Source organism: Chaetura pelagica, unplaced genomic scaffold (genome assembly GCF_000747805.2).
Source record: "Chaetura pelagica isolate M959 unplaced genomic scaffold, ChaPel_1.0 scaffold985, whole genome shotgun sequence".
In the NCBI taxonomy this organism is placed as follows: Eukaryota; Metazoa; Chordata; class Aves; order Apodiformes; family Apodidae; genus Chaetura; species Chaetura pelagica.
Window position 1 is genome coordinate 53,339 of NW_009953324.1, and position 24,885 is coordinate 78,223.

The window sequence follows — 24,885 nt, forward strand, 5'->3', positions numbered from 1 at the left end:
CTGAAGGACACTGGAATAGAGATTGCTTACAGATTTTTAAATTGTGTTGATAATGTAATTGAGAAAATCAACTTTTTTATTTCCAAAAGGCCTATTCATTCTTCCAGTGCCCCTAGGCAAATCACCTTCATTCACTCTGCTGCCTACTTTCACCACTGATCAGTTGCACACACAGTTCATATGTGTGTATACAACAGTTGCACTTTTTTTTTACTTTTTTTTTTTTTTAAATTAAACTGTAGCTGGCTGGCTACGGGCAGCCCATTTGATACCAATGATTATTCCCCAGTCTTCTTTTAAAGTTCTTTTTCTACAGTATTTTTTTTCTTTCTGTTGTACAGAATCGTTTCTATTTCAACTTACTGATTCAGGATCACTTGTCCTCATTTTATAATTTTCTGCTTGTGGTTTGTGGCCTCTGTTTACAAACAACAACAATGGCAACAGCAACAGCAGCTAATAAGTAATGAATAATTTTAAACTGAATAGTAGATGGTCTGAGGCACTTCTTTCAATTTATCTTGTTCCTATTATAACGTAAAATCTGTGCTGTTTCAGTTATTTACATTTCCTGTACATTTGGTATGTAGTTTGTGTTGTGCCATGTTTTTCCAGTAGTTTATTGATTTAAGACCTTAGAAATCCAGGCCAAATAACCTGCAAAAGTTAGTAATTCTTTCTCTATCAAAAAGAGTTGTATAATGTATAAGAGTTGCAAATGATGAATTTATTTTTTTTTGGTAAAATAATTCTGTACAAGGTACTAGTTCAGAAATAACTTTTAAATGAAGATAATGAAACATGCTGTAATACAGCTAGATATTTCTTAAAAGGAAAGAATATGCAGTTATTCAAGGAAAATATTGCACGTTTTGCAAAACATTTCCACTGCAGGTACCAGATTTTTATTTTTTTTTAAGATGGACTCTATTGGACAATTGAACAAAGACTGATTTTTGAAAAAATAATTATAAGTAAACCTGGAAGGAAAGGTTTCATTCTCTAAGTAGTTGCCCTTCCTCCTTCTCCAATGTACCTTTTATAATTAGGTCAGAAATGAAACAAAAATGCCACTTTGGGCTCTGCATTCAAAGACTTCCAAACTTCAAGAATGCAATGTTTAAATGTCTTCAGTATGTTTCCCTTTCCACCGCACAAACCTCAACAATCTGCACATTCAGCCCAACTTGCCAGTAGTCCACTGTGCATCCACTTTCACATCTGTCAAATCACCATCAAATGGCCCAATAGAAGATAAATGTCTCTCTGATAATGGCTAGCATAGTAAGTTAGGATTATTTTCATTTTTACCATCTTTCAAGTAGAAGAAGAAAAGTGCCGAGAAATCATTAACTCTTGTGATTTTGTAAGAACTCTTCTGCTGGCAGAGGTGTGACTGTTAGAAGAAACTAATGCCTGTAAGTTTGAGAGTGGTACTTTCTGCAGCAGTATGCTCTGTGGTGAGGGCAGGCTGAGCCCACCACGAGGTACTCCTAGGAAGCTGTTCAGCATTTCCCGTAAAACTCAGCACTTGTCATCTTGAAAACAGAAATCAAATCGTAGCATATTCTATAAAACATTGCTTGTGTTTGAAAAGTCTCTCTGTGTTGCTGTGGACAATTCAATCCTCTGCTATGCCTTTTATGTATGTCATTAAAAACTCCTCTGGAATGTCATTGTTTCTTGTTCAGATACAACTGGAACCTCTGAAACAAGTTTCTGCATGCCTTTGTGTCTATGGAAGAAGAAAAAGTTTAAAAACAAAAAAAGACTAGAAATTACTGTTAAAGTAGTTACCATAATATCATTGCTTAGATCAAGCTGAGAAGAATATTGGGTTAGGTAATTGTGCACCAATTTTTAAAGTACCAGTTCTGTGTAATTGAAGTGCATACCTCTCCCAATAAGCAGTATTCCCCCCATAGTGAGAGAGAATCTACACTACTGAAGAAAGTAACCAAAAGATGTGACCGAAGGTTATGTAGCACTCCTCCTATTTGAGCAACATTTGATGAAATTAGAGAATACCTACAGTATGCAGGACTACTTACTTCTCTTCTTATATAAAACATATGATTTGTCATAGGGTTAGATTTACCCTGAGCTCCAGAAGAGTATACAGTAGATGACAGACTTACGTGATTCAATAGTTGTCTAATAAACCTTCCCTAGTTAAAATTTACCAGTTCAAAATTTGTTACTACTGTACAAAGGACTGAATCCTCTTCTGCTACCCAGATATACAGCCCTGGACTTTATTAAGTGTGCTTAATAGCACTTAAAGAGTGCTATGTACTTTATTAAACTATCTCGATTTTTTCCCACAAATGATAAGCTTTTTGTAGCACATGAAAATTATCTACAGATTTGCAAAATATGCAAGAGTTTAGAAGGGTTGATAGCTTAATTTTTTTGTTTGTTTGTTTTTAAATTGGCTTTTGATGTACAATTATTAACTTAGAGTAGCAGCTCTGTAAGCTGGTCTTAAATGTGAGAAGTCAGTGCAGCTGTAATAGTAGTGTTGGTTTTACATGTCAGAATCTGGTGTGTGTAAAATTTGGCAAATACAGGAGGTTTCCTTTGTCTGTGAATTCTTATTTATGCAAAAAAATACTAGTTGCTGCAGGTATGTATCCTGTGTTGTTTTTGTTTTGTTGTTTGTTGGGTGTGGGGTTTTTTTGTCCAGGGGAGGTTTGGGTATGAGCGTTCTCTGTGGAGTGTAGAAAACAATGCTTATGTGATTTAAAGGCAAGGGGCAAAACTTGACAGGGTCTCTGGCCCTCTGATAGACAGTTAATTGATGATTGATCTCAGAATCAATAGGCTGTATTTTCAGTGATGGATGTGGCTATCATACTGGATTCTGTTTCAAGAGGCTCTGCAGTGACAAACCTGTTAGAAAGGCGCAGAGCCAAAAATATTTTTTCCAGTGTCTTGTTATCACTGGCTAACAGAATTAATTATAATTAATTAGTTATAAGTAAGTGACTAACCACATAATATTTTTAGAGATGTGATTTTAAAACTTGATTGTTTTCATAGCAAGTTTATTTCTGTGTGATAGCAGGGTTCCAAGAATGGGCAGCAGACAGCTATATCTTAAAAATTCTATTCACTTCTTTGGCACAAGAGCCATGTAAGTGTTCTCTAGGCAAATTAATTTATTTTTTAAAGTGGGAATAAGTTCAAAGATCTGTGTAAAGTTACAGAATCATGCAATGTATTCCTTTAATGATACATCAAATTTACCTATCGGTATCATGAGCACACCTGTTCTGAAACAGAATACTTTTAGTCAGGTAGCCTTATCACTCCAGAAATAAATTGTCTTTACCAAAAAATCCTGTTACTTCTCATTCGATCAATCAATAAATCACATTTGTGTTCTGGTACAATTGCAACTTTCCTTCATGGTCTCCTAGCTGGACACAAGGATACTTCGGATTGATGTTTTGCATGAAACATAGCAGCAGGAAAACATCATGTCTTGATTTTTTTGTCATTGAGAAAAAAACATTAAAAATATTATAGCACTTGCTATTTATTTAGCAGGTTTATTTGTGTTTTCAGTTCAATTGAGTCTTACCTCTCCTTTCTACATAAGAATGCCAAGCGTGCCAGAACTGCAAGACCCACTATTCCAAATATGCAGGCAAGAAGAATTACTTGTTTGATATCTGAAAAACAGAAACCAACCACAACAAAATAGGAAGACATTGATAGATTTCTTCATATTTTTTTTGAATGTAGTCATATGTGTTAATTTTTTAAATTTATATAGAACTGCCAATACCAACAACTAACAATTTTTCAATCCTTTTTCCATATGGTTTGATTGCTTTAAAAATGGTTTGTAATTTAGCATTAACGTTTTGAAAGTGCCACTGCTGCTTAATGCTCTGTGTAAAAAACAGCAAAAGTCATTGTTCTGGTGTGGGTACATTGAATGGCATGAGAAAGTATGAATGTGCTAAAAGTATTAATTCTGTGACTACATAATAAGGACACATGAAAGACAGAAACCATATATTAAACAAATTTTGAATAAGAAATCTCTAGTTTTCTTATTCTACTAAAGAGCTGCAGTTACCAATTCTGTCTCCTTCTTACTGGTGTAGGATAGTGCTAGCAGGATGCTGTATGGCTGTGGTGAGCAACAAAAGCTGAAGATCTCACATAGTTAATTATTTCATCACACTTAAGAGAGTTCGTAACAGTTTAGGAGCTACAGCATCTGAAGTGAACTGTCTGGAAGAAACAATTCTTCCTGAATTTTTTATCCTTTAAGGAAAGTACCTGCTGGAATACTGAAGCTTAAGGAAAGAAGTGGCTGGGATACATAACGTGTTTCACAGGCATTGGTCCTTCATCCAGTAACTTCTGTACAAGGCTCAAAAAGTTCTGTTGGTCTTGCACACCCCTTATGGGCAGGTACCCTGTCTCTGCCAAGTGCTGAGAACCCTCTAGTGGCCCTTGTAGTTAGGTCCAGTAGTGATTTGCCTCTACTGTGAAATATTTGTATTTAATTTAGAATCTCAGGTTATATTTCTTGATTTTAATAAGCTTTGCAGCCAGTCTCCTGGAGGTGATAGACAACAATTCCGTGCTAAGAAGACCTAATGTTTTTGGCATCATGACCTGAATAGAAGTGTGGAAGGCTTATGAGATATCTGACAGCTTTCCAAAAAGAACTATGTTAACACAGCTTGAGCCTGGAAAATTAAACCTAGAGAGGAAAAAAACCCAAACAAACAAAGAACCAAAAAAAACCCCCAAACCTCAAAAGGCAGACAAAACCAGATTGCTCTTAACAGCACCAAATTATTATCTGTCACAAACAGACTATGTGTGTTTATATATAGCTAAGATTTTGGAATTTCTAACTGCATTTTACTTCTGATTTTACTAGATTCTCCTTTTTCCTTTTGCTGGATGGTTTCTTTTTCTTTCTCTGTGATATTCTGTGAAAAGGAGGTTGCTGTGGTACTGGTAGAACTTGCAGTGGGATTGTAATTAGAAGCATAGCAAAATAATTATTAGCAGAGGATTTCCATGGAAACTTTAATTCAAGGAAGCAATACTCAAGAGCAACAATGTGCAGGCCCAACAGCATAATTTATGTTTGAAATTGAAAGTACAGAAATGAGTTTTGCAAAATAACATGTTCAATTTTCTTGTTTCCATCTCTCTTTCCACCCAGTTTTGATAGCCCTCATACCTTTATTTTAACTGTCTTAACTTTTGAAAAACAGAAGCATATAGCAACTGAAAAACCTTGGTGATTTGCCATACAGAGCAAGGACCACTGGAAGCTGAGAATAATAGAGGGCTGGCCTCTGTATTCCTGACCAGCATGAAAGAAATAATTTGAAAAATTTGGCTTTTATTATTTTGTGCTGGAAGTAGAAATGTAACCACTAATCACAGTGGCTAGGTTGGTGGTCACCCAGTCAGGCGCCCAGAAATTTGAAAGTGCTGTCTGTTAATTCTGTCAGTATTTTCCTGGCATCAAGAAGGCACTCTCTCACAGGGCTTGATAAAATGGATTTTCATGAAAGAGTAACAAAGTAACAACAGGTTTTGACTTCTGATGCAAAAGAACAAGGCTAGATATGACTGGCATTATTAGGGTATAGCAGTAAAAAAAAAAACAGCAACCCCCCCCCAAAAAAAAACCCCTGTGTTTGCAATTTATATTTTATTTTGTCTTGATTGGTTGCCAGTATTGTCAGTGCATACTCCAACTTCCTAAGGTTGATAAAAGTAATTTCTGTATCACATTACAAATGATTCTCAATTATCAAATCGTAGGGAAGGTCTTTGTTACAAATAGATCAATTGAATTATTTTACACCTTGTTGTTCTTTGTCATCTTTTAGAAAACCAAGTGTTGGAAAATATTGCAGGTTTTGTTTGCTTATCCATAAAGCTGCTGCATCTCTCCCTCATTCTAAAAGCAGTTAATCTCTGCACATCTTCTAACTCCTTGTCTCTGATCTCTCAGAGCTGGCTTTTTGCCCTCCTTTCTCTACTGTAAATGTCAGCATTCAGTTTGCTTATCGAGACTGATTGGCTGCTATCCAGTATGTATGTGGTTGATGGCAAAATGTTCTTAGCTTTCAGCTTGGCAAAATGTTTTGCCACTGATTTTCAAGATCTGGCCTTATTTTGTAAAGATTTCATTCTTCTCAGATTTTTAACAGACAATCTATTATTACAGTGAACTATGAAGCATGCTAAATCATCTGCAAACTTCTGAATCTCATGTTTTCAACAGTTAACTAAAGTACTCTGTATGCTCTAGACTATGATATTAAATAGAAGTGTTTTGAAGTATCTCTAGTTTCACACTTTCCAAAATAACATTGCTACTGAGATTGGCTCCTGTGAACACAACGTTGCATATCGATAACTAACATTTGACTCGTCCAAGAAAACATTCCATAAATGTTCACTCATCTATTTTAAATTAGGCAACATTCCCTGTTTTGTATGTGCAAATGTTCAATAATTATTTTTTATGCTGAAGTGCACAGTCTGCTGCTCAAACTCACTGCAGTTCATTTCACAAACGCCACTAAACATGCAGAACTGTGTTGGGAAAGAACAAGCAATTGGTGCAGGCCTGCAGAGGCTGATGATGTTGGTCACTGGCAAAGAATACATTACTGGTGTGTTGTGCACTTTTCACAGTTCTTTGGAAGGTGGTCAGAATGGAGAATCTGTTGATATATTTGATGAATACTTTCGGCAACAATTAACTCAGCATTGAAAGTGCTTAAACATACCATGTGGCCTTGCTTCACTCTGGTGCTTTGAAACGTTGCCACATTGAGGACGTTTGGAGTGCACATCGTGTATGAGTAAAAGAGTTGAAACTGTTCGAAAATACTGGGCAGTTTCTGCAAAGTTTCTCTTAAGGCACTCATTTTAAAAGATGTGGCTTCAAAACCCACCCCTCAGATGGCTCAGACTGGATACATGTTAGCCCCAGTTAGTTGCAAATAAGGTAAAAACTGTAGTAATGATGAGAGAATGAAGGATGACAGTAAATGGTTGGGGGCTGTGCTATCATTTATCCTTGAAAAGTGGCTCAAATTATATGGGTACTAAAGGATTTCAATAATCTCTATATGTATGCATAGATAATGTATTTATAAAGCTGCTAAAAGAACATTATATTTACATAAGCAAAGGACATTAAAATAACACTGTAAGGATTCTTTTTGTAGACTTTGAGGTTTTGTGTTATGGCACAGTTTTTGCTAAGTACTGTTCTCTCTTGTTTTGGTAAGTCTGGGTTTGAAATCCCCTCAAGAAGCATGCCGCAAGTTCCTTTCAGTCAAACCTGGAGAAAAAGAACCGTGAGTCCTAAACCATGAGAAGGAGTTGGCAGAGCCCTTGTGGTGCCCCCCAGCTGGGGTGTGACAGTGTCTGTGCAGCTCTGGCGCTGGCAGGAGCACCCACACATGCAGCCCGATGGGCCAGGGACCGGGTCCCGCCGCGGGGCAGACGCGGTGGCGGCACCGACCCGTTCCTGGCTGTGCCCGGCGGGGCTGGGGCTGCTGGGCCGGCGGGCAGGGGGTGGCGGAGGCCTTGTGGGCGTTTTCGCTGGGAGCAGCGGGTGTGTGAGGAAACCTGCCCCTCAGGTCGGGGCGGCAGCTGAGGAGACTTCTCGAGATGGAGTGACCTCCTGTTGGGTGAGTAATGATTCTCCTAGGTACATCTTTGAGTGAGCCTCGCCCCTGCTGGGCAAGTGATCGGGGTTGTCTTGAGGGGGAGGCTTTCCCTTTGAGTGAATGTGCACAGGTGGCATCATTATTATCTGTGTTATAACTAGTCAAAAAAAGTTTAGCCATTCTTAAGTAGTTGTGCTGTAGTGTATTAATATTCCCAGCCAACAGCTGAATCTGTGATACTATTTTTAATTTATTGGACTGCTACATAGTGTTGATTGGGAAAAAAGTATTAGTTGCTAGTAAACCCCTGCATATATCTGGGTGCCTTTGTTACAGAAATAGATACATGCAATAAATAGATAAATAATCCCAAAGCACCAAAACCTATTATTTACATTTGGATGTTAGTTTTTCTAGAAACCCTGGAATCTCATGTGCCAATGTCTTTTGTCAAGGGTCATCATCATATCCTGAGATTGCCTTGTTAATGATAATGATTTCTAAATGTCAATCTGTAACAATTAAGAGGAAACAGACCTGTTCTCAGGACGCAACTGGGTGTTTCTCCAGACCAGGCCCCCGTTACTTGGCAAATTCTTTCCTTTGACCCAGTGAGTTTGTAGTCCTGATTACAAAAGAAATGGATGGTTGAGCCCAGCAGGTAGTTAGTTCCGTTCTTCAATCCGTTAGTTGGATGATCCAGCCAGCCACAACTGATCACTAGTGAAAGAGACATGTCTGGTTGAAATAGTTTGGATTTAGATTAGTAAATCTCCATAACAATTATTCAAATGGAACTTTAATGCCAATTCATGGAAAGGAAAGATTTTTGGTCTAACTGGAAGACAATACTTTATGATTTTTTAATATATATATTTTTTTTAATCTAAGGAAGATATATGAAGACATAGAAAATTAAGATAAGGATTCCATGCAGTGGTACAGTAGTAGAAAAAGTGGAAAAAATGTATTTTTGTGTTTGTCTATGTATCCTACCAGTGCAGAATTTTCCTGGTAGAAGGACAATTCCTCCTAGTAAGAATGTTTACAGGTGGGTGAACCTACAGTTGAGCAAAGCCCTCTCAGTGTTAACTAGGTACCCCACAGAAAAAAAAGTAAAAAAAAAAAGTGATGGATGCTTTCTGGAATGTTGTATCACCTGGCTCTAGATTTTCTACCAGCAGCTTGTGATTCTGATGAAATAGCTTTGTGGAACTTCCCACTTGAAGGTCTCTTGTTGTCAGGACATCAAATCTGCAGAACTGGTCAGATTCACAGAGCAAGACCATGTCTTTCACCAGCGGGTCAGAAGGGTCTTCATGAGGAACGAACAGGGGCAGAAAGGAAGCATTGTGCTTTTCCCCATAGAAGAAACTATTCAGTAAGAACTCCGTGTCATAAGTAAAGAGAGAAGTTCCATTTTCAACAGCCCCTTGGGAGACAGAAAGAAGGAGATATTCTTATGCGACATTGCCTACAGACCTGTACCACCTTCTGCTACTAAACCAGGTGCTACATCTGGAAGAGATCTATGAAGCCTTACAGCTTCCTTCCACTCAAGATTATTTTGCTTTTCATGTGCAGCATCTTAATTTGACACTAAAGTTAGCGTTTGGTTAACCCGGTGTTTAATCAGTTACTTAAAATTATATCCAAGTAATTGTTCACCTATGATTTTACTTAAAGGTGGTTTTAGATGCCTGTTGGCAAAATAGTGATAAAGAAATACCTCAGACAGAGCTAGCAAAGCCAAACATTACAAATGACACAGATCCTGATCCTGCATGTCCCTGTGTTAATCATGTCTGCTGTGGCCCTCCTTTTCATTTTTGCTTTGCCAAATCAGAAGCTTCCTGAAGTAGGAACAGTGAGAATTCTCAGTATGATCTGAATCCTGGAGTATGGGTACCGTGTGTTTGATACAGAGATCAGTTGGTAGCCACCGGGTATTTCACATTCACATAATTCTTCTGGCCTATGTCCTAACCTGATGTCTGGTGGAATGCTGGCCAGTCTAATGCTGTAGGTTAGATATAGCAGCCTAATTACTTTCATTAAATGACAGCAGCCATTCTTTTACATGTACACCCCTACATCCTCTTCTTTTAAAGGAACTATTATTAAATTATTATTTTATACATCATCTTTTAAATCACCAACATGGTACTTGATAGAAACATTGCCAATATTCTGGAAAAGGTAGCTGACACTGGCTATTGCTATACTTCTATAAAACTTCAGTCTGGTGATGCTGTGTTCAGCTGACCACAGTAGATGGAATTCTTAACACGAAAGCTGTGAAATATGAGCTCTGCCTCTTGATGGAACAAAGTGCAAGATGTTCTGTTGTGTTCTGTCTTCAATCATTTGGCTATGTAGGTCACCCACTTGGGTAGAGGAGGGCATACTTGTTTTTCTTGTCTTCCCCCAGTAATAGGTTGCTTAGTACAGACTCAGTTGGCTAGTCTTTAAATCACAAGCTGTATTTAATTTGTAAACAAATTGTAATAATAGCCCAGATAAATTACTTACAGCTAGCTCCAAACTCAAACACCTGCTGGGGACTTGCATCAATTGACATGGTGGTTTTATTCTTGAAAGTATACTCATCCTCTGTGTTGCCATTCATTACCCCAAAGAGACCCTGTGTGCGATTCATAAATGTCTCTGGGAGCAGAACTGTCAGGGCCAGAAATCCTCTACTTCCCCTTATTTCCACTCCAGACCCAGAAGAGAACATCACTGTAATGTTCTGGTCAGCTGTAGAATGGAGAAAGAGACCTATAACAACGAGAGGAAGAGGACAAAATAGCTAATCATAGTGAACAGATTGTTGTGTCATCAGTTTTAACCATTTTTCATAAAAGTTTTCTTCCTTTCTGATTTACATTCTGAGGAGCATGCAAAGGAAGGCCACACCTTCGTACCTTCAGCTGATGTAAGATGGCTACTACAGAGTAGCAGCATAAAAGACCCACAGTTGATATAAGCTGCACTGCCTTCTGCCGCTATCCCAGACCAGAGCCTTTAAGCCATGAGATTATTACATCAGAGTGACTGTAAGCTGAAAGTAATGCTCTCAGTGGTCACAAGTTTCCTCTGCTGCTTGATTGTCTTGTCAAGTCCTCCTTAATATGGCTTCTTTTCCAAGACCCATCACTGTGCCTTCCATTTTTTTTTTCTTTCCTACATCTCTCTGCTTCTGCAGCTCCTTGTCAATGTAGCCTTCTTTCTGCTCTTTAATATTTTTTCCAGCCATTTGAGGAACATTAATTGCTAGCCACAGAAAACTTCCTTAGCTGAATACGGGGCTTACTGTTCAAATTCTAGTAAGGTTTAGAGTATTTGTCAAATTATTATAAAGACTAATCAATTTATCACACTTCTGGAAGAAAATAAGTCAACTTGTCATAGTCTTTCGGCAGAAGAATAGAGGAATAACATCTATCAAGGTGATCAAGGGAGCTCCTAATAGGTGAACGTGAAAGTCAGTTATATCTTAGTATATACTTTGGTTATATTTTACTATATTTCAATATGCTTCATAGGTTTCATTGCATTAGATGCAGTAATCTCATGCAGAATGTGAATTAAGGAGTTTGTAATTCCATTCACCCTTCACGGGATGACAAGGAAAACCATTGCTCTACAAGACACTGAAAGAGGACATGGAAGATGTGGGCACTGAAGCCACCTGTCAAAACTGTAATTGTCGGGATTCCGTGCCATTCTTTCATACTCCTCTCATGTCCCAGAAAGTTCAGGTAAGCACCAGGTGTTGGTAAAGGTTGTAATTGAAGTTATTTGGACATTCTGAGAGAGGAGAATATGACACTGTCCAGCCTACTGGCCAGTCAGATGACTCTTGCCTCTTCCTGGACACAGCATAGGTGCTTCCAGTTACAGCTGTCAGCGGTGCTGATGAGGATCAGAAAGGCTGCAGGTTCTGATGTGCTTCACCATGACTTCCCACTGCACCTCTCCATGGTACACAGGTACCTGGTACACCTCTCCTGCTACACAGGTAACTGCAGTGTGCTTCTCTGTAGCATGTTTGAACCATGGTTATTTGGAAGGAGATGTGTAGCGTCTCATTCTGATGGCTATATTCCTGCCCATACTGCAGCAGTCACAAGTCTCAAAGGTCAGAGGAATCCATGCGGTGGGCTAGTATAAAGACAGGGCCAGACAGGCAAACTGGATGGAAAGCACGTTCTCCCATGTTCTTTCCGTTTAATTTCTTTCACCAAGGCCCATGCCAGCTGTGCACTACCACTGAATCTGCATCAATCTGGCAGCAACCAAATTAAAGTAACGTAACAAAATAAATTCTAATAAGCTGGAATATTTCTTCTCCTTTATTTCACTCCTTACATAATTTTTGTAGTGACCTGCAGCCTGTTTCTCAAAAGGACACTGAAAAGATAGTTGGAATGTATGCATCTAGAGGCATTTCCAACTATAGATTGGCTCCTTCAGAATACAATAGCTTACAAGGCTGATTATCTGTTACTAACCTTTCAGGTCCATCCATCTTTGCTCAGAGAAGCTAATGACCTTCTGGTTCAACAGGACCTCCAGATTCAGATCCTCTGAGTAACGTACTTCAATTACATCAGAGTTGTTCTCCTGCATGGCCACTGCAGACAAGCCTGTCACCTGAGCCTCAGTTCCTTCCAAATAAACAAAAACAACCCCCCTAAATATCAAACATGCTATGAAGTAAATATGGAAGGTTATAATGATACAGGTTAAAAAAAAATTCCAATTATTTCCTATAAAGAATTAAATATTATTATTTATATTTGAGGGAATTGCTAAGCATGTAAATCCCATTTAAGACATGGATTTTGAGAATTAACTCTTCAGTGACTCATGTGACTTCTACCACAAACACAATGAAGTCTATCAAGGACAAAATACTTCCTTCATAATTTCCATCCTATTAAATGAGGTATTCAGTATAAGCATTCCTGTCTCCATGGGTGCTGAAATGCGCAGAAAGTCCATCCTAAAGTAGCAAAGGACTTTGGTACTTTATAGCTAAAGTACCAGATCCTGAAAGTGCATCCTTGAGGCCGGTATCTATAGTCTTTCCTGTTGCAAGCCCACATTTTATGCTCTGTAATATAGCACTAGATACAGAAAAAGCATAAATCAGAAGTATCTGACATCAGGCTTTTCAAATTGTCTTGAGAAGCATGACCCAATTCTGCTTTTTCATACTCTATATCCCCTTCATTTTAAAATTCAGGTATATGACAGTCTCCTTCTGACAAGCTGGTTTGCAGTCTGCCCATTGTAATTATAAAGGCCACAGCTACCTCCAGAAAGCTTCTTCTGCCCTAGGTTTCGTTTTACAAATAAGCCAAAAGACCAGGACAGAGTCAGATGCTTTGAATTAAAAAATTACCCCCCAACCAACTTCTCACCAGATCAGTGCTTCTTTTCTTACCAACTTACCGTTGAGAGAGTGTACCTGCTGTGTCCTCCCTTGGACTCTTAGAGATGTGAGATCAGACTCTACCAATGTGTATTCTCCTTGGCCTTTGAAGGTGAAGTTCAGACCATCAAATGTGAGGAAGTGAGGGTCCCCAAAAGCAGATGCTGTTTTTAAAAGCAAAGAGAGAAACAGGAGCAGGCAAAAACCACAACCCATTACTCCTCTTAGGTTCATGAGAAAAAACCCAAACCACTCATTGTGGTAGAATGGGATTTAAACAAAGGAAAATAGTGCAAGGCTGATATGTGGTAAATGTGACTTGAGGAATAGCCATGACAACCTTGAATTCTATGGTTGTGGGAACAATGAGAAATGTCATTTCTATTTCTCTCATCTTCACTGGCTGACATTTAGGGCTGCACTTTAAAACGCTGTTATGGGCAGCGGTGCTTACCTGCTAGACCCCCTATCAGAATCCTCACTGTCAGGCTAGAAGCCTGACTTGAATGCAATGTATTGGGGAGATTTGGATATGAACACGGCTAGTTCAGGAGCAGTTCACTGGGGAGCTTCCAAATGTAGCTGGAAGTGACAGAGAAATGGGATGGGGCTTTGAAGTCTCATCTGGCCTGATTAGAGAGAGATGGTAGTGATCCTCACCCTCAATGCCTTTCTGGAGTTCAGCACAAATCCTTGGTTTTACCTTTTAGATCAGCAAGAGGATGGAAGGCTGGTCTCTCCCCTCCAGCAAAGAAAAGTTCAAGTTATGTCATCTTACCAGAGATGTGACTCTCATCAACTAAGGACATCTATGTGACAGGTAAGTCGTTAAATGCTTGATTCTTAAGTACTTTGGGATCATTGTCTCTCTCAGTCTCTCCCTAAAGAAAGAGTCCCCTCCATAAATTGGGTTAATTAGGCTAGGGGAATGAAGGTAATTTTTAATTTTCTCCTTAGCAGTTAGTGCATTCAGGCCAAAATGCACTTGGAATAAACAATGGAAAATCACAGTAGAGAAGGTCTGCCCCCAAACCATGAGTTCAAGTTATTTCTCCACATTAGGTAGAAGAGGTGTTTAAGCCTAGCATCCCGTGTTCTAGGAGAGCTCTGTAAGTACCAAGGTTGGTGACTGTCTTTGTTTGAGCTGGTATTGCACCACATCCAACTGTGGCATACTCTGAGGAGATTTTAGCATCAATACTTTTGCAAAGGGTTCTGTGGCATTTAAGGCTTAGTTTTCTCAGATGCTTATGCTTGCACAAGGTTGATGCAACACTGTCCTGGCTGTGTGGTAGCCACAAAGAAAGACAAGCACCTGCAGTGCTTAGTGAGAGCTGTATTTTGCAATTTTGTCATGTTTGATAGATGGATGTAATTGCACATCTGGGAACCTTTTTGCAAGACTGTTCTTCACATCCTTCATCAACATGTCTTTGCTTAAGAGAGGCCTTTCCTTCCCGTAGTGGAACTCTATGGGTCCTGATCTCACTCATAGGCCTTAATTGCACTGAACATTCTTGCTGGCCCTCTCTATCTACACCTTCTGTCCAGGGGTCTGTCTAAGCTCAGGCCTGGCCCTTCAGTCCCTGCCTGTGTCCATCTCCAGTGCAGCCAAACCTGTGTCTGGCCATGGACCCTGCTCATCTGCACTTAAACATGCAACTGACTTTCTGGCTTGTCTTTGGGCATGCCCTGTCCCTGCAGACTTGCCTGACAGTTGCTGTTGTTGGTGTCTCACCCTGGCTACCATCACTGGACCAGAAGTTTGACCTTGTCCAGCAGACTGAATTCTCAACTTTCCTTCAAACCTACCTCAAACTCATCTGGAGATCTGAACTGTCAACTGGCTGTTGCTGCCATCACTGTGTTTGTTCTGCTTGCTTTGCCTGGGACTAGGCCTCGGGCTGACATCTTGTCCTTCCAACCTTATTTTCCACACTAATCTCCTATCTCCCTATTCCCTTGTTGCTTCCACACAGGACAATTTGATGGGGGAAATCAGGAAAGATTTACAGCCTGCTGTTGCTAGTCCTGGGAGAGTCTTGTGTCACATCACGTCTTAGCTACCTCCTTCAGTGACCTCTGCTGTTTTCTCTCTTTTGCCTGAAGCAAATCACCGCCTCTTCACACTTCTTTACAGAAGGCCACAATCCTGCTGTGAACATCTCAGCACCCCAGCAGCATAGAAAAAGGCAAGATTGGCAGCAGCAGAGATACGGCAAGATTTGAGGACTACTTAAAAGCAAGGAGCAAGAGCAGTAGATACACTTGTAAATGGTGAAATGTCCTTATTTGATATGAGTAACATTTTGTAGCATTATGGTTTTCTAGCTACTGCCAAGCTGTAATTAACCATCCCTGTCTATTGTCCTTCTGAAAAAGTGCCCACTGATGATAGGAAGTCATGGATGTTGACTACCAAACTTCAGCTATTTAGATTCCAGGGATGAGGGAGATAATCAATAGCAGAAAATCTTGCAGGACAATTAAAAACCATGTACAGATTTTGCCACTGACAGATCAATAGAAACTTTCCATGGAAAGTTTCTACAGGAAAACATTTTCTACCCTGACCATTGTCAACAGACATACATATATAGGTAAATATTCTAGAAGCTAGCACTGTACCAAAAAGCTACACTCCATATTGGAATTCTGAAGCCCTTACCAGCTCGAGGTGGGCGATACCTCCTGCAGTCACTGGAGGGCCGCTTTTTCATATAGAAATGACAGTTATCAGACCACAGGCAGCAGTAATAGAAGCTGATGACATCATAAAGCCAATGGGAAAAGCCAGGGATGCGGGGAGGCTTCATGAAAGGTGGTGAACCCCAGTCATGGCCTCGATCAGGTGTGCTGCCTCCTGTAGAGTCGTGTGTCAGGATTTGGGTCCCTGTGGAGTCATAGCAGCACTGCTGTCCTGCTGCGTACTGGGGGCTGGTTGAGAAAGTGATGAGAAGAAAGTAATTGTTCAGCTCTGTGAGCTCTGTTCATATTTATGGATATAGCTGTTTTGGTTGCCCAGCTTTATATGATGTACAGAGATGATACCTCCCAGTTAGACTTCCAACCCCCCAGGCTCTGTTCTTATAGATCAGAGCAGACTAGGGATAGGGAGGGGTGGGTTTTAACCAAGGCAGTAGGGAAGTTCTGTAGCCCTAATAACTACATGGACATAGCAAACTTTAAAATTGTTCTGACAGAAAGAGCACAAAGAATTAACTTGTTGGATTTAAGTAACCAACAAAGGATAGGCTTTATTAATCCTAAATATATATTTTAGACATTAGTACTTTTTTAGGTATCCTAAAGTTTAGCACAGTGCAATTAATTGTTTATTAAATCTAAGGCCTTGGCTTCATCTGAGCTATGAGGGCTGATATGTGAATAAGAGGGAAACAATAGTTGCTATGAACCTGGGAGTTGAGAGTTCAGAGACCTTTGTGATGCTGCTATCTCTGAGGTGGAACAAGTCATAAAACAAATGCAGTTTTAAAAAATTTTCCTTACCTGGCTTGAATGGCTCTTACACAATGCACAGCACCAGGGTGATAAGTACACACACTCCCCTGTTCAATGTCACAGCCATAATCTGCCTGAAAAACATCAACACTCAGGCTTAAGAGGGTTCTTTCCCCATTGTCCTTTCTATTTTTATGTCCCCTCCACACCCTTTGTCTCTGACTTGTGTGTAAAGTCTAAATGTATTGATTGATTGTGACTGTGTTTTGAGTAGTATGGAATTATAGGAAAAAACATGAATTTAATACTGAAGTGACTAGAGCAACAGGTTAGTCTCACCTGAGCATTTTGCAGTCTGCTACAACAGATCTTGAGGAGCAGATGCAGCTAAATGAGAATTTCAACTGTAAGTGCAAAACAAACACCGCTTGCACCAGACTAAACTCAACTTTTGTCCTGAGTTCTTAGAGACAGTGCTGTAGAACTTTTTTGGTTTTTTGTTTGTTTTGTTTCTTCAGGTGCTTTTTAACTGTACCCATTAAATTACACATAATGTTTGTAGCTTCATAACCAGGAAATTATAGTAACAAAATTACCTAACTGTTTTTTTTAAAAATATGCATAAATACATTGTCACCATTTAGTACCATAAATAGGAGAGGAAGTTACCCTACCTAGTCCTCAGCTCAGCACTGTAAGTGTAAGCATAGACTAAATGGCAATTGATTTCTAAGCTTTTGTCAGTTCCTACTTAACAGTGAAGGTGAGAAGCAGGAAGGAAGCAGGAGACAGGAAATAATGGCTGTGAACTTGAGCTCTTAAGTACAAGGCAGAAGGGTTTGCAGCAAATTGATACACGAGGCAGAATTGTGGCCTGCTGCTTCTGGTTGGGGTACTGTCTACAAACACAGGTTGACATCTTGGAGGATCTCAGAGAAGTCACCCATGCTCCCAGCTCCACAGAGTTCACTGCCCTCCCTGAATGTTTTCTGCCTGCCACTGCAACTGCCTTATTTCCCTGTTTGAAGGTGATTTCCATCTGCTGCCCCACAGGCACATTTTAATCATACTATCTGCCTCTGTCATTTGGCATGCTACTTGAGCAAATGTAAATATAATTTTGTTTCCTTGTAATGACTTTTAGAGAAGGAACAAGTGTGTAGGAAGGTGTATGGCATTCCCTAAGCTTCTACTTTGAACTGTAATGAGCCAGGGGGATTGATTAGTAACTTACATGGAACCTGCCAGTGTCAGCTCTTGCCTGTGCCAAGGTGCAAGGGCAATCTATAATTTCTTCTATGAAGTTTGGAAGCTTGTCCTCCTTTCGGTCCCATTCTGTACATTTTGCAGTTGCCCATGCATTTGTGTCATCTCTGAAGTCTTTACCAAGGTGCCAAGCCAATGCATGCTCTGAACTCCAGACTGATGGAATGTTGCTGGAAAAAAAAAAAGAGGCAAAAAATAGATCTGATAGCTGAACAACCACTGTTTTGACAATAACACTGTGTCTTAATCGTTAACTAAGATTACAAAGAATCTTTCACCTTGCAAGTGGTTATTTCCTTAGAAAGGCCACTGCTTTCTTTTTCCTTCAAAAAGCTTCAGCATATCAAAATTTTCCTAATTTAGAAGTGACATGACAGCATTCAGGAAATACGCAGTGGTCAGAATACATTTTAGCCTTTGTGATTCTGGGTTACGTGGACCTTTTTAGAGACAAGTTTTCTATTTTTTACAGTCTTTTCACAGTGTAGTTCCATTTAGGCCAGAATAAAGAACATCTGAGTTCTCTTAACAAAACCTAACCTTGTGCTCCAGTAGTGTCAGGCTCAGTGCCAATAGATAGAAACAATTCAGAATCTTTGAACTGTTCCAAGGCTACTCTGCTCTCCAGCCAGGAAAAAAATGATATGTGAAGTGTAATTAAAAACCCTCTAGAGAGAGAAAGGGTTGCCCTTCTGTGGGTAGTGACTCCTAAATGCTAAAAAAGGTTCTGATGTAATGGTAATATGTTCTAACACTGAAAAGGTGGCATTTATATTTTCACAGGCACTACACCATCTACATAAAAAGCTGCAGATGTGGAAAAATTCTGAAGGAACGTCTTTCCAAGCTCCAAATATGTTGGGGTACTTACAGAGGCAAATCACCAAAATCATGGAGAAATATACAATGAAATGAAAGGAAGTGGGCATAAATTTTGTGGGAATGCAAAGGCCTGTATACAAAATAGAAAAAAAACAACTGCAGAGGAAGAAGGCCTGTGGCTGCAGGGCCAGGAGTTCCACAGTTAGGGCCTCCTCCACAGTTGTGATGATAGAAATCAGCAGGCCACTTTGCTGAGGGTACTGTGTTTGGCTGGAGTGAAGTAATTTTTTTCATAGCAGCCTGCCATATTTTAGTTTTGTGGCCAAGTCGACTCTGGTAATACAACAGTGTTTTAGCTGCTGCTGAATGATGCTTGCGCAGTGTCAAGGCCTTATGTCTCTCACACTGGCCCTCGGGGTTGGATGGGTTGGCAGGAGGCTAGGAGGGAGTACAGCTGTGACAGCCAACCTGCAGGGACCATGGGTATATTCTATGCTATAGACCATCGTGCCCAGAAATAAATCTGCAGGGGATCATTTCCAAAGCAGCCCTTTCTGTGTGAGTGGCTGGGCCTCAGGAGGTGGTGACCAACTGCTTCCGTGTCACTTACTCTGTGCCCAGGCCTGTCTTAGTAAACTGTCTTTATCACAACCCATTTTTTCTCACTTTTTCCCTTCCAGTTCTCTCTACGTTGTTTCATTTGGAATGGAGCCTGAATCCTAATTTTTAGTGTCGGAAGGAGACAGCAGCTTTAATACAGGAAGCAATAATAAGGTACCTGTGATATATGAATTTTGTGATGTACTTGCCTCTGACCATCAGAATAGCTGCTGGGTATAATTCTCAACATTCCAAAGTCCCACATACTGTAATTTCCTTTAGTGGGTACAGGAATGAAAGAAAATTTTCCAGTATTAGAGATTGCTCTTGCCAAAGTGTAAAGATATTTCCATTCGGCCAACCAGTTTTCTGAGTAACTGTCACCTGTTAAACAGAAGAAGAAAATTGTTTTGGATGCTGGAAAAGAATACTTGTCACAAGATTGAAATTAGGTGTCTACACCCATATGTAAATGAAGAGGAAAACCTGACATTATTGCAATGAGTTATTTATACTTGCAGATCTCTTCTTGATGCCTCAGTGAAAGTGATTGCATGGTGTGCAGAGCTCTGCACAGAAGTTACACATGTGATGGATGGTTGTGCACAAGTAGGAAAAGTGTCACTTTACCTGTTTCCTGGTATCCCCAGACTTCTATGTTGATGTAGGTTGCTGAAAGTGCCTGGTGTGTCCAGGTAAGAGTTAAGTTTCCATCAGTGTTGGGGGTGCCATAGTATTGCCATTTTGTCTGATTTACCAATGTGCATTTTTCTCCGTCCAATACTTTGCTGTGATGTACTGCATTACAGAACAGAAAATAAGTATTAATGACATTTCTGCTTTGCATAGCTCAGAAAAGGCACCACTATATTATTTAAGATGTAACAATATTTCCCCTGTGTATGTTTTCTAACAGGATGAATGATATAAAAAGAGTAAGCTGAAGCTGAGAGAATGCAACCCTTACTAATACAAACCCTTTCTGTAGTTCTTAGTTTACAACATCACAATGCAGTTATTTTATGATAGATACAGCTACAAAAAGGGAACTGTTTTGGTCAACCTCATTTTTAAGCATGACATTTTTGTGTTAATGCTGCTGCTGTAGAGCATCTCTCAAAACATGAATTAACTTCAAGGCAGCAAGAATTACTTTTCTGAGGTCAAACAGTCTTTTAAGGAAGAAGGTAAGTAATCAAAATGGAAAGGCTTATATAATCCTGCATCCACAGAGCAAGAATATAGAAAGAAGAAGGATAGCGTAGATTTAACTGTAAGTAACCTGATAACCAAGTTCCAGAGTATGGAAACGTCACATTATCTGTAGAAACTTCAAAAGGGATGAAACCAGTCTCATACAGCAATGGGGAGATGCAGTGGGCTTTTCCATTCTTATCAACATAGCCATTGGTTTTGATTTTCTTCTTGAACCTGTTGATGTTGAAAACATTTTTCAGTGTCACCACTAAGAGAAGGAAGATTCTAAATGTCTCGGTTGTGTTTCATTAAGCAATCTTGTGTCATAAGCAAATCATTGCAAGTCCCATGGCTGTTTTGCCTGTAGCAGTAAATATAAACTGGAAAAATTTGTGTGTACTTTGTACTTATTATACCAGTGTGGATTCTGCTGTGCATTGCACAAGTACACAACAATCTGCAAGCCTTAGATTTACTACTTAATGACTGGGGGAGGAAGGCATGATAAATTAGCAGCAAATAACTAAAGGAACAGCAGGAAGACACTGGTGATGTTGCCAGATTAATAAGACTACACAGGGTGGCTAACATAGACCATGATATGCAGCCATTGTGAAGTCCTGGTTTTGTGGTGGGTTTTTTTTTTCTGCTAAGTCCTGTGACTACAATAAAAGTAATTTCATGCTGTTCTAGAATTTCTATTGCAAAGATTAACTCAGAAATCATTGCTCATTATTTAACCATCTACTTCCAGTTAGAGCTCTTGCCAAGTGTGTAAAGTGTAATTCCACCCATGGCCCTTCAGGATTGATGGATTGTGGCTGCATAGCTACTCCGGTGGCCTAGGGAGTTTGGGCCTGTCAGGATGTTGTACCTTGCTTGTCTGCACTGAAGTTTGTGTTGGCTATGATGATGCAACTGTGCAGGTAATTTAAAGTACCCAGTTCTGTGCTACACAGTGAATGCCTGGCTCAAAGGTTTTCTCAGTGAAGAACTAATTTTCAGGTGCTTTTCAGGTGCTGCTGTGCAAATGGGAAGGACTCCAAAATCTCACTCAGAACTTTCTGTGGAAGAACTAGAAGAGTAATGATTGTATCACACAGTAACTCGACCTAAATGAAATGATCCTGTGTAGAAATGCAGATGATGTGTATCCTTGAGGGTGAGGGTTAACAGAACCTTTGTGTGTTTCAGGATTCTGAAAACTTTACAAAGTAAGTTTTCACTCCAGTGTAGACAAGTCTTGTTTTGTGGTAATCACCTATTGTTGGAAAGTGAGATTAGAGAGGCTCACCTCCCTTTGGCAGATAAACATACAATCATGGCCCACCTGCATGTTATCATGGAAGAGGCATTAAAAGCTGTATTTTCAATCAAAAAGTCTTTGCCTCCCATCAGAGATCCTGAGTATGGAGAAATTTGAAGACAAAATTCTTTATAATCAGGACAGCAAATCCCCAAGGACTGGCACGTCACCTGGCAAGAACAGGTACCAAGCAGCTCCCCACATCGGTGTGAGCAAGAATCTTGAGCTCCTTTGTTAAAGGAAGAAAAAAAATCATAGTCAGCAATGTTATTGAACTCTTCTAGATGTTCTCTGAAACAGAAGTACATAATCTAAAGTTAAGTAACTGTAAATTAATGAAGTAGGCTGTTTATGTTAGTTCAGTAGTGTATTTAGGTGATAGCTGGTTGCTCCATGTTGAATAGAAAACCACACTTATTTACCCCCCAGCCAGTGTATAATTCCACCAAATCCATGGGTATTTTTACATCTAATAGAAAGATAAATCTCCAGAGCAGCCCCTCGGTGAGTACCGCTAATTGTGTTTATTTCTGAGAGCAGGCCTTATGCAAACCAGAATGGGGTCCCGTGCTGTCAAGCCTGTATGTGAATCAGTGAGAATGGAAGGCTAGTGCTCTTCAGTGAGTGGAAAGCTCACATTAGTGACTAGGGAGTGCTACAAATGTGAGATTATGAAAAGCTACTGAGATGTCTGTCTTTTCTGCATTTTATTTGAGTCTAACCTTAACTAGGTGGCTGTAAAGATGACTAGGTACACAGACAGATGACTTGGCCCTTGGCTTAAGTCTGGCTGAGGTCTAGTTAAACAGACAATGAGTAGTTACTGGACATGATATGAAAAATTGCTTAACACGAAACAGTGAGAAGTCAACATAGATTACAGTAACACTGTGAAGAACAATCGGTTTTCAAACAGTTAAAAAGGAGTTAAGTGAGGTAGACAAGCTGCACAGACAACTGGGAGCGCTGAGGACCTTTAGAGGAGTGGAATCTTGCAAGGGTAGCACTGCTTGCGTTACTGTATCGATAATACCATGCAATGCTGACATGTAGGTAAGTATAAATAATTCTAAACTTGGACATGGATGCAGCAAAATCGGGACCAGTGATGAAAGAGTAATTAGGGGATGGTTGCTTATTTGGGAGGTTACAAGCAAAAAGAAAGGGAGAAGTGAAGCGAAGGTAGATGTTGAAGAAGCAGCACAGGAAAATGGAGGGAAGGGAATACAAAAGGAACCATTCACACATAAAACAAGCTGCTGGTCAGTACATTTCTCTAACTGAGCCTTGCACCTGATCACCATAGCCATTTCATTCAGTCCTGTTCCTATTTTCTGTATCACCTCACTCTCTAGTATGTGGGGGTTTGTGCAAGTTGTATGTGAATTTCAGGATGATCTAGCAAGTCAGTAGGAGACCCGCACATAGGAGACACAAGGACTTGAGATCTGAGCTCAGCAAATGAGCAACTTTAAAGCCTATGCTAGCATGCCAGGTATCAGTGAATGTTGTGGGTCAGTGCATCTGCAGAGAAAAGTGTGTATTTATGGTTTTGCTAGTGACCTTCCATTGTGATCAGCTGTAGAGAAGGAACAGAAGTGGCTGGGATGCAGGTTTATAGGAGTGCTGTCTGTGTTTATTTGGATGCCAGTAAAAGCACTGCTATGTGTTAGCCTGTGTGGCTGCCTGTGTTAACATACTGGGTGTAGGATGTATATCTGCCTCTTTGCAATAGAGACTTAGCCTCCATACATGTTGGACTTAGAAACAGGAGCAGCAGTACCCACATCTGTGGGGCTGAGACAGGAGGAATTTCCTGAATCTGAGAGTATAGCAGCTCGGAGTCTAGTGGATTGGGAAGGAGAAATCTACTGCACCCCATAAGCTGCTGGGATAAGCTGCTACTCTTCAAACATTAACAGTGAATTAACAAGACTAGGAGAGGAAGAAGGAATTTAGAAAAATTTTTAAGATTAAGGAGAAAAGGTAGTAAAATGTCTCAGTTGTTTTTTTTTCTCTGCTGGCCTTCCTCCTTTATTCTAGGATAGGGTGTGGGTGTGTGCCAGGAAAAACAGGAACAGTAGCAAGTTGGAAATAAAAGTCAGCCTTCATTCTGTACCAGAAAACCTGCCCAGGTAGAAATGCTTGTTCAATACAGGGACCTAGAAAATTGTGTCTTTAAAAATATTCACTGCATTCTCCAGATTGTCTGTTTACTTACAGAAAAGATCCACTGTCCTACTGAGAAATAGCAGAGGAAAGGGTTGAAAATTACCATTCTGGTAAAAACCAGATTGTGTGCCTTTGCTTTAGCAAATGGTGTCAGTAATTTCTTACTGATGTGTACATTCTGAAGTTCAGAAGTCAAAAAAGTTTGTAGCTAAGAGCAGCAAAATTTCTGAAAGTCACTCACCTGCATTCCAAAGAGCAATGAGGGTGAAGAGCATGAAGAAAGAAACATCTATGCCAAAAAATTTCATTTTTTGTCCAGATGAGTGAGGATGGCTGTTTGATAGCCTTTGTGCCTGCCTGGGAAAAGCCTTTTATAGCGACACATGTCCAGAAATAAACAAGATTTTCACTGTTCAAAGGTTTGTTGTCAACTACTGAAGCAAAACAAATATAAGGAGATGCTCCTTTGCAGAGGTTGTGTCCTTTCCAGGAAAAGATGGAGGGGGTGGGGGTGGTAGCCAGTACAACTCCTACACATTATTTTAATAGTTACCTTTTTCTGAAATGGAAGGAGATGTGAGGTTTTTTACAAGCATTTCTGCTCCAAAGTTCAAGACCACAGGGTCATATACACTAGCTGTATGTTTCAATTTTATTGAAGAAACTAAAAACAGTTATCAGTAAGAACCATAAAGAATAGATACTGACAGTACAGTTTTGTTCAGGAGATAATAAGGCATTCAGAAAGCATTTTTACTACACAACATGTGGCAGCATGAGGGTTGTGAACTAGAAAGGTACAAAGAGATTCTGAGGAAGCTATAATTAAAAAATTTTTGCATGGTGTTAGAGCATTGAAATGTACTACAGAAGTCTTCCAACAGCACAAGGATATTCCAGCAAAGGAGAAAGCAGAGCTGAAGCAGTAACTGCTACAA

The 24,885-nt window shown here is 39.8% G+C and overlaps 1 protein-coding gene across 1 annotated transcript; it reads right to left on the bottom strand.

The window, feature by feature from the left end:
- Positions 1 to 1,653: 1,653 nt before the first annotated feature.
- SUSD2 (sushi domain containing 2) lies at positions 1,654 to 24,255 on the bottom strand. The gene is made up of 15 exons (XM_009998143.1): positions 24,189 to 24,255; positions 21,800 to 22,004; positions 20,555 to 20,703; positions 19,903 to 20,070; positions 19,482 to 19,656; positions 17,819 to 18,020; positions 16,633 to 16,718; positions 15,791 to 16,059; positions 13,143 to 13,286; positions 12,197 to 12,352; positions 10,212 to 10,460; positions 8,839 to 9,111; positions 8,217 to 8,399; positions 3,587 to 3,677; positions 1,654 to 1,735 (listed from the first exon to the last, which is right to left on the bottom strand). The coding sequence occupies exons 1-15, from the start codon at positions 24,253 to 24,255 to the stop codon at positions 1,654 to 1,656; spliced, it is 2,499 nt and encodes an 832-aa protein (XP_009996445.1).
- Positions 24,256 to 24,885: the final 630 nt, after the last annotated feature.

What these genes read in the sequence shown, in the direction of transcription:
- SUSD2 (XM_009998143.1), bottom strand. Translation starts at nt 24,255, where the DNA reads ATGAAATTTTTTGGCATAGATGTTTCTTTCTTCATGCTCTTCACCCTC. An exon ending in GGTAGAAAATCTAGAGCCAG is followed by an intron (nt 8,400 to 8,838) that starts GTGATACAACAT and finishes CTCTTTCACTAG; the next exon opens with TGATCAGTTGTGGCTGGCTG. An exon ending in CAGTTGCGTCCTGAGAACAG is followed by an intron (nt 3,678 to 8,216) that starts GTCTGTTTCCTC and finishes TCTGTTTTTCAG; the next exon opens with ATATCAAACAAGTAATTCTT.